Source organism: Calidris pugnax, unplaced genomic scaffold (assembly GCF_001431845.1).
Source record: "Calidris pugnax isolate Ruff unplaced genomic scaffold, ASM143184v1 scaffold44, whole genome shotgun sequence".
Lineage (NCBI taxonomy): Eukaryota > Metazoa > Chordata > Aves > Charadriiformes > Scolopacidae > Calidris > Calidris pugnax.
Genome location: NW_015094506.1, coordinates 690,829 through 704,858, shown reverse-complemented (window position 1 = coordinate 704,858; position 14,030 = coordinate 690,829). Strand labels below are relative to the sequence as shown.

Here is a 14,030-nt window from a genome sequence, read left to right as displayed (position 1 = left end):
TATAGAGCAACGTTGTATATTCAAAACATTGAAGCTCATGTGGTTTTCCTCTTTGGCAAATTTCTTTAAAGTTCTGGTAATTTTCTCATAACAACATTTTTAACAGATTGTAAACGTCCCTTTTTCCTGAAAACCACTTTTGGGGCACATAAAGTTTCAATTAGCATTTGAGAATACCTGCCAGGAAGTTTTCATGAACATTTAAACAAATACGTCCTCTTTATTTTGCAAAAGAACAAAGTATTCTGACAGATTTCAGCGATTTCCCATCATCTTTTGTTTCATAACTCTAATGGGAAACAAAGAAGAGCAAAGCTTCCAAATCATTGACGAGCTGTAACGAGAACTGTGTTACTTTGGACTGTTGACGCCAAAATAAAGATTGAAACACAAGTTTTTGTATTTGGGACTGACTGTGAAAGGCTTTTGGGGAATGGAAGCTACACGTCTTTGACGCCCGCTGGTTAACACCTTTACAGTCACCACCAGAAAATTTAGAGACATTTTACTCTAGAAAGGTCCTTTTTCCAGTTACGGTATTTTCTGTGCCAACTATATTCAAGTGCTTCGGCGGAACAATGAAAGCATGTATTTACATAGTCAAATATAGTTATTTTATATCATGCAGAACAGCTCCCACCATGTGGAATGAAATGCATTAGTCAAATATGTGTATGACGACTCTATCACAACTCCTGCTCGCAGAGGCAGCAAACCTTTCAACGCTCTCCAGGCTTGAGACTACCAGGTATTAAAACCTTGCAGGCTGCAGCAGATTCTCACTTTTACAAGAATTTTGGGCACTTGCTCAAATGCAGCACCTCTGTGCTCTGCTGGGCAGGAAAGAGAGAGCATTCCCCAAACTGGTCAGGCTCACTGCCCAGTTTGCTGGTTTAAATGAGGTTCAGTTGCCCAAGCCTCTGATTTTGGAGCTTCAGCTTTGAAAATAAACTCAGGAGTAAATCCTTACTTCACAGTCAACAACTCCAGGGAGCTTTGTTTTTTTTAAAAAAATAAAACAAACAAACAAAACACCGATACTCACTTTTCTCCAGACTCCAAATCCAAGAGAAATCTCAACACACTCCTGGTTCTTTGAAGAGAAAATGAACATCGTACAGCACAGGAGGAAGCAGATGCCCCGTTGTGTTGGAGGAACTTTGTCCCAAGGCTTTCCCAGATCTCCAGCCGGTGCAGCTAAGGATGTACCTATGTTATATTTCAAAGATAAACCAAAAATCTTGCAGCACCCCTTCCACAAACTACCATATTGGAAGAAGAGATGCTTTGAGGTATCGCACTAGTAACCGTTACTAACTTAATTAGATCAACCTGTACTCCCACTGTAGGCAATCTAATTATGAAAATCACCCTTGAGCTAGAGGATTAAGGTAGAACCTTCTATGCTTGATCTTAATTTTTTTTCCTTTTAACTGAAGCAGCATCTTATGTATGTAAAACCTACTACGAGCATGTATTTTCCAAGATAAACTAAACAGAACTGTTTATTGCAACTATTGTTGCCCTGTCACGATTGCCAGGAGCCAGACCACAAAAGCCTCACGCTATACCATTTGCAACGAGGTCCCTGGAGCCATTATTGTTTTATTAATCTCTTTACCCAGCTAATTGTGGAAGCATAGTCTACAACTTCTAAAAGCCACACATTGAGATTTTGCTCTTTTTCATGCTCTGTGCTCATCCCTTTATAGCAACCCATGTAACTGCTTCTCCAGCCCCAAGAAACAGCCTCAGCTGATACCAAGACAGGACTAAATTCCTCATTAACAGAGCTAGTTAAGTTTTGCTTGTCAGAAGGGGTTTCATAAATTCTTTGCACCTGCCCTGCACTTAACACTTGCCTGTGCTGGGCTCCCAGGAGTTAGGGGATGATGCTAAGCCCACAATCACATTTTTGAGACCCGGCTTAGGTGCAGCTAAACATATTACTTTCTCCTAGACAACTCTTCCCTTTTGGATTCATATGCAATAGGTATGAGTACAGTACTATCAATAGATTGATGGGTTTTGCTTTAGCTCTTGCTGTGTGGAAACAGTGGCTGGCTTCCTTTTCCCCTGTGCAAACTGTGACGCTTCATGGGGACGCAGCAGATGCTATAGCTCAAGTCAAATCATAATCCAAAACATCAAGGATTTTAACATCCAGAAAGGTCCCAGCAAACAGAAATGTATACAATTAATGTTCCTAAGCTCCCTTGTTGTTGTTTGTTTTGGGTTTTTTTAAATTTTTTGCTATTTAAAAATTTTTTTTTGCATTGCTATGGCTGGGCAGCACCCTTGGGGAAAACAAACTTAGCTGCTGAGAAAACAGTGCGTTATTTCTTTTTAGTCCTTTTGGAGTCCTAAGGAGATCTGTGAAAGCTCCTCACGTGGGAAACCACAGCATGATTTCCTACCAAGTTCTCCCTTTACAAGGTCTTTGAACACCAGCATCCACAGTGCAGGGAACCAGTATCAAGTCATAGGAAACAAAGATGAACTGGAGAACCTTCACCAACCTCTGAAAGGTTCACAAGAATGGCACGTGTGTGCTTCTGAGCAAAAAAAAAAAAAAAAGGAATAACAAACAACTACACAAAAGCCTTCATCTTTTAAAACCAAGAGTGTGCAGCATAGCTATAGAAAAAAGAAAGTGCGTAATACAATTTTCTGACTGACTGCTAAACCAACTCTTTCTAGATGTGCTATTTCCCCTCTCTATTTTTATCGCAGCCTTCCAGACTCTGACATGCCTCTTGGCTTCCTTGACCATATGGATCTGCCAAGCAGTATGAATTCTGTAGGGATAGCCTGCAGAAATATCCTAGCAAGGTGTCTCACTTTGCAGGTTTGTAAAAAGGGGACTTTGTTGTTTTGAAAAAAAAAAAAAAAAAAAAAGGAATTACAAACTAGGACATGGATTATTCTTCAGGTAATTCATGCCAGGAGAAACAAACAGGGAAAGAAACCAAGCAGGCAAAGAGACAAGAGCAATGCAGCACGCCTAAAACTTTAATCTTTGTTTTTAAAGAGTACAGAGTTGAAAGTGACACTTTCTTCTCCTTCCCACTCTCTACCTGTTGCTTCCCAAGTTCTCCCTAAAAGGAAATATTTCTTTGTTGATTAGTTTGACTTCCCTTCAAGCGAGGCACACCCGTTAATCTCCAAAAGTATGCCCCAATTCAGTAAAACACTTGCACATGCACTTCACTTTAGTCCACTCCCATTCATGGCAACATTTAAGTGTACATACTTGAAGGCTGTTTTGAATAGGGGTGGTTTTACTCAACCAAAGATGGGGAGGGGTGGGGGGAGGTGAATATGTTTGTGTGGTCTTAACGGGGGAGGGGAAGGAGGGAAGACATACAACATACATCATCTTGCTCCCAATTTAAAAGCAATCTTAGCAGCAGTCAGTGACCGACATGTTGGTAAAAATCTTAAGCAGCAGCCTAACCACAGAATTGTGTGGCAGTAAGAAATCCAATGACATTTAAAAAAGGGTAGCTCTGAAATCACTGCTGAATGCCAGCTGAAGCAGTCAGTCAGACTTCTAAGTTTAAACATCCTCTGCTCCTAATTCCACCAGGCAAACACGCTTCTTTAATTACAATTATATAAAAGGAGAGACTGGCAAGACAATTAAAAAAAAAATTAATAAAAATCAAGAATCGTATAACCTACAGAGTCCAGAAAACAGGACTCTGGAAAATTAAAGTGTTTGTATTTTATTTTACATCGTTGGCTTTCACTTTTTATCCCTTTGAAATACATTTAGTTTTAGATTACTAAAGATCATAAACTAATAAATTGATACGTTCTTTAAACAGACATAAAAAAATTCAGACATTACACCACAGGACCCATCATTTAAAAACAGAGCAGTTAAAGTGATGCTGGCTAATGTGAGGATAAAACGCCTAGATAAAAGATGTCGTGGCTCTAAGGAAAAGTGTGGATTAGAGGAGAATTGAGAGTGAAGCAGGTGATGCTTTAGTCTGAATCTGAACTGTCTTGCTTGTTGGTTTGGTACTGGCTGACTGCTTCTTCCAAAGGAGCCATTGTACCATCCGGCCGCACTCCCATTGGTTTTATAAGCTCATCTCTGTAAGAGATTTAAAAAAAAAGAACATATATTAGCATATGCACACATATCAATTCACATGTGTACAATACAGTCACATACAGTATATGCTTTAGTACATAATGAGCCTTTAAAAGGAAGTTATTTCTGCTAAAGCCCTCTGTTTTGAAGAAAGAGGAACAAAAAACCTTCCAAAATAGGTGGGAGGGGAAGAGCGGGACAGATAAAGACTTCATTCATGTAGGCCAAACCTACTTAGCCAATTAAAGACACCATGAAAAGTCAGTGCCTAATAGGCTCAAGACAAGGAGCAGGTTCCCTCTTTTAGATTCACAAACTAGCTTTTCTTCTAACAGTTCTCTGACAGCCACTGCTTCCTAAAATTTCACCTGCCGTTCTGGCCAGTATATGCCCAGGCAATTAAAACAATGATTTGATCCATATTCATCTCGTCAAAGGAAATAAATCATTTACGAGAACAGACTCTACTTACACCACTACTAGGGGTGTGGAAGTACTTGTTGATTCATTTAAAAAAAAAAGCCGACTGATTCTCATACTATTGCTTTTGTTTGTGGCAGTTTAATTACAGGATTGACAGCCATTTTAATCTCTTCAAAGCTCCAAAGGCCTCTCAGCAGCTAATCCAATTATATCTACTCCACAAGCTACAGCCTCATCTAAGAGATGATTAATTATTGATTAAGCCAATCAAAACGTATTAGCAAAGATTTATTTAATCCTTATGTTTTATCACCTCATTTATATGTGGATTATGGCAAAAGCTGTAAGGGCAAAGATAACATTTTGATTTTCTGCTGAAAAAAAAAATAATGGAGAATACCTCTAAATATTCAGGAGTCACCTTAAATAAAAGAGCGGAGGCTTGATGTCAATGTACCCCTTGCTTGAAAGGCAGCCCGGTAAAACTGCCGATTTAACACACGTACAGCACCCTCCCCAGCCACGGACAATAACGCTCCATCGCTCAACGGGGAAGCAAAGGCATTTCCCCAGCTCCCTGCCTGGGCTGCACCACCACCTTGGCTGAAAAAAGGGACAAACATTGCTTGCACAGGGCTGGCAATCTAATCTTAACACAACCAGAGGAACAGCAAGAAAGGCAATATCTGAATTACATACGTGGCATGTGTATGCTAGATATTGTATAGTCAAGCAGCAGTTAAATTAAGTCTCCAAGAGTCTCTTTTGCTCAGGAAGAGCAATGACCAGCCAGAGAAATGCAGCTGTTTGTGCAGATGTGGCGATCGGACACTGCGGTGACAAACGCACAAACCCCACTGCCTGCAGCATTTCAAAATGTGAGAAACCACACCTGGAGAAACTGCTGTGGTTTGGCTCACCAGGGCCGGGTGAGAAGGTGGGGGCCAGGGGAGGAGGTTTGCAGTGACCATACTTGAAGAGCACAGCCCGGACTCTGTCTGTGTGTGTGTGTAGGAGTAGGACCTATCTCTAACTGGACTGGCGACAGCTTGCCATACTTGAGGGCTGACAGCAAGTCCTCTCCCTTCAGGCAATGAGGGCTGGAGTATGCAGATTCTGCCCAAATGAGAGCACTCTTAAGTTTTCAAGTATCTACTGGAGATGTGTGCAAGAAGAGATCAAAACAATACTCGAGATCAGATTCAAGAGGGCTCAAAAAATGAAGACTGCAGATCTAGTGTCCGACAGGACCAGTACCCTCCCTGCCTGCTGTGGGGGTCTCCCAAAGGCAAAGCAAGAGTGCTTTGGAGTTGCATTTAGTAGCAAAGACTTTTTTCACAGGAAAAAAAACGATATATCTAAGGCCTTTTTGGCTTTTAAACTTTAAGCACCGTAATACGAAAGAAGTGTCTTTTGAAATCTGTATTCAGTCTTGCAACAAATTCTTCAGTGCCACTTACTCAAACGTGATCTAATACACTTATATTTTTTAAGAATAACCTGAACAGTTAAGTCCTTGCTCATATTTTTAAGTCCTAAAAATAAAAACATAGCCACAAAGAATGAGATCACCTTTGTTTCCCTCCAAGATGAGAGGATCCTAGATGTTTGTTTTAAAAACCACAACACATACGCTTCGGTTGCAACATTTAACATTGCAGCCAGGTGTTTTTCCTAACCAGAATCTAGTCCTAAAATGGTGTAAAACATGGCATCCTCTCACCAGTGAAGACCTGACACCAAGCTCTGGACATGACACAAGCTTACTCCTGTTTTTCAAAGGGGAAAAGTAAAGAGGGAGACAAGTAGGTGAGAAGATCTGGGCTGCTTACAAAGCCAGCTCCAGAAGTTTGGAACAACTACCTGCTAAATAATAGAATTTTGGGTAGGGTTGCAAGAGGCATCACTCAGCTGACTTCAGTAGCACACAAGAGCCCACTGGGCTGATCCTTACCTGGTATGAACAGTCTTAGCTCTGCCAGCCTCACCAATTTGCAGGTTTAGCACTGGCTGCTTAGAGACCTCAACTGAGCTTTGACAGCTTGGGATGCTGAGGACATGACGGGTTGATGAAGTGCTGGGAGGAATGGTTTAGTGATGATGCTCCTTGTTTGTTGTGTGGGTGTCTATTTTTGTCAGTTAGGTTGACGGTTGGACAAGATGATCTTTAAGGTCCCTTCCAACCTAGAAGATTCTGTGATTCTGTGACATGCTTACTTAAGGATTTTAAGGTAAAATACAAGGTGGCAAGGGAAGCACCAGAAACAGGCATGTATAGCCTCAGAAGAGAGTTTATCAGCCAAAAACTGGATGTTTATGGTCCATCTATAGGGCAGAAGAGAGATTGCTTCAGCCCAGTAGGTGGCAGCGGGAATACTTCCGTGTCCATGAAGATGATAAATGTGCATATTTATACATATCTGACCATCCTTATGTGACCTCCCATATACTCAAATACACCTTCTTGCAACATTCATTTTTCTAATGCAAACAAAGCATTCTATTCAAGTGTACTTAGAAACACACCATAATTAAACAGTTGGTAAAATGCATTCTCTTCCTCCACTTCCAGATCTCCCGAGAGTCCCTTCAAATATATCTATACAAGTTCTAGCTTCCTGCTTGCCATTTAGCTTGATAACGACTCAAAAAATCATTCCTTTGTTTTGAAGGGTAACTCTTTCTTGTCTGCCCTATGTGCTACAGGGCAGTATTGACACATGGAATTAATGACGGTGTCTGTAATGAAACAGCCATCATGTGAACACCGGTCTGCTGCTTTGATAAAATGGCATGTGAGGGACCTATTCACCTCCTTATAATTGAGTACTACATAATAGTTCCGATCCTTTCATGTAACATTATTTTGTTCTATGATTAGAAAGGGGAGGGGGGGGAATCTATGTAACATTGCCTTCTTCATTCATCCCGTGATTAATTTTGTGTTTTTAATGAGTATGGTTGCTTATTTAGACAGGTTCTCTTACATACTCGTTTTGTTGACTTCTGTTCAATGTACAACAAAACCCAAGCTGTGATAATTGGAGACCATTTCATCAGCGGAAGGATTCTTGCTATTAATACAAGGTTGGCTTGGAAAAAGCATCCTGACATTTTAAATTAGTCAATTAATATACAATTCTACCTACCATTTATAATAGAAAAAATGTTAGCATTTTTTCCAGACATTTTAATTAACGCAGAGTATTTCCAATAATTTATTATATAAACAGACAGAATGTCACACAACACTGATTTAAGGTGGCTAACTTCATATTTTGCAAAAATGAAAGGTTGAGTTAAATTTTTTTGCAGATCTGGGGAGTTTTTGAAACCTCGAAGATGTGCGTCACATACAGGCGACAATGATTTACAGTCACCAAACAACTCTCAATGATTATCAACAAGACAGTGTCTACTCCTACTGCAGACAAAGCCCAAAGAGTTACTTTAGGGCTAAGTTCCGGCATCCAGCAAACTACTTAAGTACCATCTACATCTCCCAAGAGCTGCAGAAATCAAGATGTTTCATCTTCATTTACACTTATAATTTATAAATATATATCATGACATTAGAAACTAATCTTATCCAGTCAAATTTCAACAAAATATTAATTTCTGTAAAGCTTTTGTAGAACCCGAGTCTATGTTAAAATATTGAGGCAGGGGAAATTGGTTCACAAACCATATTCAGCTTTCCTCCACACTTTTTGATAAAATAAAACTGTGTGATTGATTTTAATTTGGCGCTGTCAATGGTCTGAACTGGCCTAAACACCAACAACGTAACAGAATAGAAAAGCTTTGGAAGTGAGATCAGAAATGACCAAAAGAATGGATCAGTTTTACATCACCTCAAAACAGTTTCAGTTCTTCAGTGCCAATGCTGCAAATAAAGAGAAACCTGGAGAGCAAAAATCCACTGGCACCTTCTGGATCAAGGGAGAAAATGCCAATTTGTTACCGATAGTTTCAGTAAACCCATACAAAGGGCACAGCAGCCATTAATGAAGGATGTAACTTTTCAAAGAAGTGGTCCTGTTTCACAAATTTGTTTTCTAAATTCAATCCATCATCAGGTAACTTTTCAAAAGCGATACAGAGCCAGTCAAAGCCTAATCTAGAACACCCCGGTGACAGACTGGCCTGATTATCCTCATCAGTCAGGAAGGGAAGCAACTTTGTCAGTTTCTCAAGTTTGGTTTTTTTCCATACCTTTCTCCAGTGAAACCATGCTAGCTCTTTAAAGCTTTGCTTCCGTTACTGGGACAATACAAGTGTACTAAGCAAACCGGTTTTGCTGTACATCACGCAAGTTCACTCAAAGTTCTTGTTCAAGTTACACAGATGAAGTTACATCAACTCTTTCAAGATGAGAAGAAGGAGCTGTTGGTTCCCTGTCCAACTTCCTCCCCTCTTATAAGGAAAGCGCTGCACCAAACAGAAACTGCTCATTTCATGGTAGATGTCCCCTCCCATGGTGACAACAACAAAGACCAGCAGAAGTGTGAAGTCTGCCACCAGCAGTCTGCCTCAAAGCAAGATTCAAAACCCAGAATCAACTGAAAACTCCTATCCAGTTTCAATTTGTAGGTTGTAGACCAAGGAAAAAAGCACACGCCACCGGTAGCTTTTAGTCTCTGCAGACTCCCAGCACTGACAGGCTCAAGCTGGAAGCCAAAGTGCTCAATTCCTAAAACATGGAGGGACTTCCACTACTGTCAGCACGTCACTAGCTCTTTCTTCTTGTATAGAAGACTGGCGGTTTCCCATTTAACATCTGCAAGCCCCACAATTGCATTCAATTACGTTCATTAAAAACATCCCACAGCCTCCCAAACTCAAGTCTTACTTTCTTTTTCCTTCCTGCCAGCATTCCCCACCCCCTCCATTTTCAGTAAAACAAAAAGGGTAGGAAGAACAGTCAAGTGATTTTATTCATGTTATCACAGCACCTAAAGGGGTCACATCAACAACGCTGTCCCACAGTAATCACTATACTGAAAAACAAACAAACAAAAACCTTACAAACAAAAAGAGCCCCAGCCCTGAAGAGTTTGCGCTCTGAGAAACTGCAGGTGGATGTAAGTGAGGCAGAAAGCCCAAGGTGAAAGTAATGCTACTGGCCAAGAGGGTAAGCAGTGACACAGGGCACCAGCTGCTCAGTTATTGTCCGTTTGTAGCAGGCAACCCAGCAGGTGCCTCCAATCCTCCAAACTGAAAAGGCTCTTATGCTACAGTAACGCCATTTGGACTTTGTGTGTGTAACTGCTATAGTGAGAGCCACTGACTTGTCTTCAGTCTTAGTTTATCTCTGCTCTCAATCTGCCTTTTTAAAAAAAAAGTTTTAGACCCTTTAGTCGTTTTATTGTGGTACCCCTAACACTCAGCATCTTAATTCTCTAGCTTACATAGCAATCATTCCAATTTACACAGCAGTTCAATTAAGATTATATGTGCATTGCATTTTATTCTCTGTATTAAAAAGCCTGTAACATAATACACTTCCTTTCCATGCAAATGATGTGAAAAAGTATCCAATTACTTCACTGATAGCCCCAGATCAGCTGTTGAGACCCTTCCCTGCTTTCACTCCTCTTTATAATTCAGTCTTTGTCAGCTAATATAAAATCCAGATTCTCCCGTATCTTTTGCTGTATTTCTAATATTTAATAGAGATGTAAAAATATTTGGTTTGCTGAATTTCTCTCAGATCTTGTTATTTGAATATCTACATACTCTCACAAAACGCAAACACCTTTCTAGCTGCTGAGTCTTCCCCTGCTTCAAGAACGATCCACGTAGATATTCCTACAGCTCCGTTCAATGGTAAATTAGTTCACCATTAAGTGCTCCTCAAGAATGTAAAACTTTGTTTACGCAGAAAACAAATTCGAAGCCCTCACTCCAACATGGTTACAAGCATGGGGGAGGAAAAAAAGGCAAATTCTAGGCATACTAAGTCAGAGAGAAAAAAAAGCTATAGCTAACAGCACAGGTGTGTTCCCTTTTCGTATGTAAAAGTTATAAAATAAGTCAACTCTCTGTACCAATAATGTACACCTTCATGTCACATTAAGTACTGTTTTCTTTTATGGCATTATGTCAGTCATTTAAAGCAAATTATAAAGGCTCATTTGTAATCCAGTCCACACTTATTCTAATAAATCCACAATAATTCTTAATTGTAAATTCCCTTTTAATTGCTCCATTGTACAGTTTATTGCTGCGGGTGACAACTATTTTCACACTGTGTTTGCTCTTCATATAAGCAGCTCACGTAAGTAGTTACCATGAGATGCTGCTCATTGAGGTGGGGAAAATGGGTACACGTGCCTTGGGCCTGGATTGTGTCCTGTTCTTTAAAAAGAGAAATTCTTTTCACTATTATCAGCCTATCCATTTAGAAGGCAGATCTTCCTGATTCTGTCCAGTCCCCTCCAAAAGAGGAATCCTCTCAAGTTCTGTTACAGACCACTCTTTCCTTTGAAGTGCTACACAATTTTCTCTGCTGTTAAAGTGGTCCTAACCCTGCAAAGAAGTCGATTATAGCACTATTTTGAAGCACTAGACCTTAGTAAACAGCCAGGATATGAGTTGCCTCCCTCAAAAGCAATTATAATACAGTACCTGGAAAGTTTATCAAACATGTTGACAAGCTTCATAGCTTCATATTCTTTTTGCTCTTCCGTCATTTCATCCATCGGATTGGGCATTGGTTCTTCTAAGTGACCAGTGATAAGGTTAATGCTGGAGGTAGAAAAACAATACAGTTCACATTTCTACAGAAATATGTAAATTGTCTACCTTCTTGATAGGAGGAATGAGGAACACACTGACAGAAACCACCAAGATTAAAACTGTCTGAACTGCACATGGAAGTTTTTACTTTAAATATCCAGCCTTCATATTTACACCCTTTTGGTAGCCTTTTCTTGTGAATTGTGGTATTATCTTCTTATTGATTCACTGTATAAATTTCTTGTTAGCTACCCAGAAATACACAGTACACTAGGACTTGTTATGTTATAACCCATACACAAGTGGTTTGAAAGCAGGGTAATAATGACAATGTCATTAGTAATAATGACATACATGGGGAGCAGAATGACAGATAGGTGTTTGAAACTAATTCTGTACAGGTTTAATTTTAAAAATATAGACAGGTGTCAGTTACATTTTCTTATTCAAGAAAAACACTTTCAGGGCAAATTATCTTTTCAAGCAGTTGAATCGCAAACATTTAGTAGCAATACAGAAAATCAGATGCAAAAATCAACTGACAGTTGTCTTGAATGTTTCATTTAAGTGTCAGCTTTCACCTATTTAGATGTTATAGTTTTAGGTTTTGAAAGAAGAAGAGAGACAAAAGAGCAAGAAAAAATAATCCTGAAGTACAGAAATAAAAAGAAATCTCTTGTTTCAGAGTTCATTTCTTAGCAAAGAAGCAATATGATTCCTGTAACTTCTCATAATTTAATCCTGTCTTTCACTTGTGTTCTTTAATAAGAATCTTTAAATAAGCCACAACTCCCTGTCATATACCTAGTCATGTCTGTGTAATTCAAGGAAAACGGAGTAAAGCAGAAAAATAACATGCTTTGGATGCCCACTATCAACAATTTCAGAACCTACTTAAAATGGCATCAAATCATAGAGGTAACATGGCAAACTGAAACCTCTATCACCAAAACAATCACAATTAATAAAAATCAACAGACAGAGCTCCTCTATGATCATTGAATCCTTCAAACAAACATGTTGGATTCCTGATGCATGATTTCTACAGAAGGTGTTTACTCCTTCCATATTTACCCATGTGACCTGATTGACTCTTTAGGAAAATTTTAGTACCAGGCAATCTGACTGAAACTAGACCTACTGGTTTGTTCCTTTTTCACAAAGTCCCCCTTAAAACTTTAAGTCACATTTGACGCCTCCATTTTCTCTGTTAAAGAGATAATACCCCATAAAGAGTAGTTTGGCAACTTCATGTGAGTTCCTGGAAAATCTGGGGCAAAAGCCACCCTTGGTAAATTTGTTACTTTAATTTTTTTCTAAAATTTGCTAAAAAATCTCTTTTCACACTTGACTTCTAAATAGCTATTCAGACTGAATTTAAATAATTTTCATAGTGATTTCTGTTTTTTTTTCCTGGAGCCATCTCTCTATACGATGGTCACCATTAGAGGCCGGTTTCTCAATAATTAGATGATGAGTCAACAAGACACAGTAGCTAATATAAGCACATGTAATTCCAAAAATGGCCTCTCTGCAAAAGGGGAAACAAAAAAAAAATATGTCAAAACATCTACATTGCTACAGGATATAATAAAAACAGGATAAAACAATACTATACTTTGGCTTTGCAGATTTGTATTCTTCTGTATCTGTATCTTCATCATCTGAGTACCAGTGGTCTCCTCTTCCTCCAGCTAACAGGCCCCTTGCTGCCAGCAATCCTGCTGCATTACCATAGCCTGTATATTTTAGCAAGCTGTCCACTGCAAAAAGTGATACAGAAAATTATTGAGCTACAATCAACTACAAAACAAAAGCCAGCATAGTGTTATGAGAATTGCGAGGTACAGCAAGAGCCAAATACACTAATTGCAGCAAGACCTTATATAAAAGGGAGAAGAAAAAGTAATTTTTACCTCTCTCTTTGCAAAGAACAAAAAGAAATTCTGCTGCAATTTGCTTGACTCCAAGGTCTACGTGTGTCATAAGGCGCACAAGCTTGTTTCTCACTGTTGTGCCAACTTCTGGACGACTTGATACGTCTCTTAACGGAGGCAATACCTAGCAGCACAAATAAAGGAAAACCAGCATAGAATGCATGGCAATACCTAGCCATTCCTTGCAGAAACAAACACAGTCAATGGAACAAGAAAATACTCTAAGCTCCGCCCCTTAAAAAAAAAAAAGGAATAAAATCAACCCAACTGTGTTTACATGCACTAGAAATGACTCTCACTTCTTAACGTATTCAGGCCTTCTGCGCTGCCATCTTGGGCAGAAGAGTACTCAGTGCCACATGTAGGCTTTAAAAAAAGACAACTATTAGGAGTTTAAGAGCACAAATGAGTGTCCCAAAATAGTTGGCTAAGAGGCAGCAGTAACCTCAGTTCTTTGTTTCTTCTGTTCTGCTCAAATATCTGGCAAAAGCATTAAAACTACCAGCTTAGGGAATTTACAATATTAACATGATGTGTAATTTACGCAGAACAATGAACATACTTACAGTGAAAAAGCAGGAAAATAAGTAACATTGCAAGTCCTACTACCATGAATTTCAAAAATTAGCTCTATGTGTACTTTTCCCAGAAAACACTCTTTTAAAAGCTGAAGCTATGTTTCAAAGAGATTTTGGGGAAAACACTATTAAACATTTCCTCAAACACACTATTTTCTCATTAAATGTCATTAGCATTGTTCAACCCTGAAGAAAGGCAGAAGGTGCCTGAAACATGGCTGGTTTTGCAACTTAACTTCCACCTCC

General features: G+C 39.3%; 1 protein-coding gene across 1 annotated transcript in view; it reads right to left on the bottom strand.

The window, feature by feature from the left end:
• Positions 1–3,802: 3,802 nt before the first annotated feature.
• The window catches only part of RIC8B (RIC8 guanine nucleotide exchange factor B), a 36,546-nt gene continuing 26,318 nt past the window's right edge, over positions 3,803–14,030 (bottom strand). The window contains exons 8-11 of the mRNA XM_014963275.1: positions 13,186–13,330; positions 12,888–13,032; positions 11,159–11,278; positions 3,803–4,105 (exon numbers count right to left, since the gene is read on the bottom strand). Coding sequence (XP_014818761.1) covers positions 3,994–4,105; positions 11,159–11,278; positions 12,888–13,032; positions 13,186–13,330 — 522 coding nt within the window. The 3' untranslated portion in view covers positions 3,803–3,993. The remainder of the gene's footprint in view (positions 4,106–11,158; positions 11,279–12,887; positions 13,033–13,185; positions 13,331–14,030) is intronic.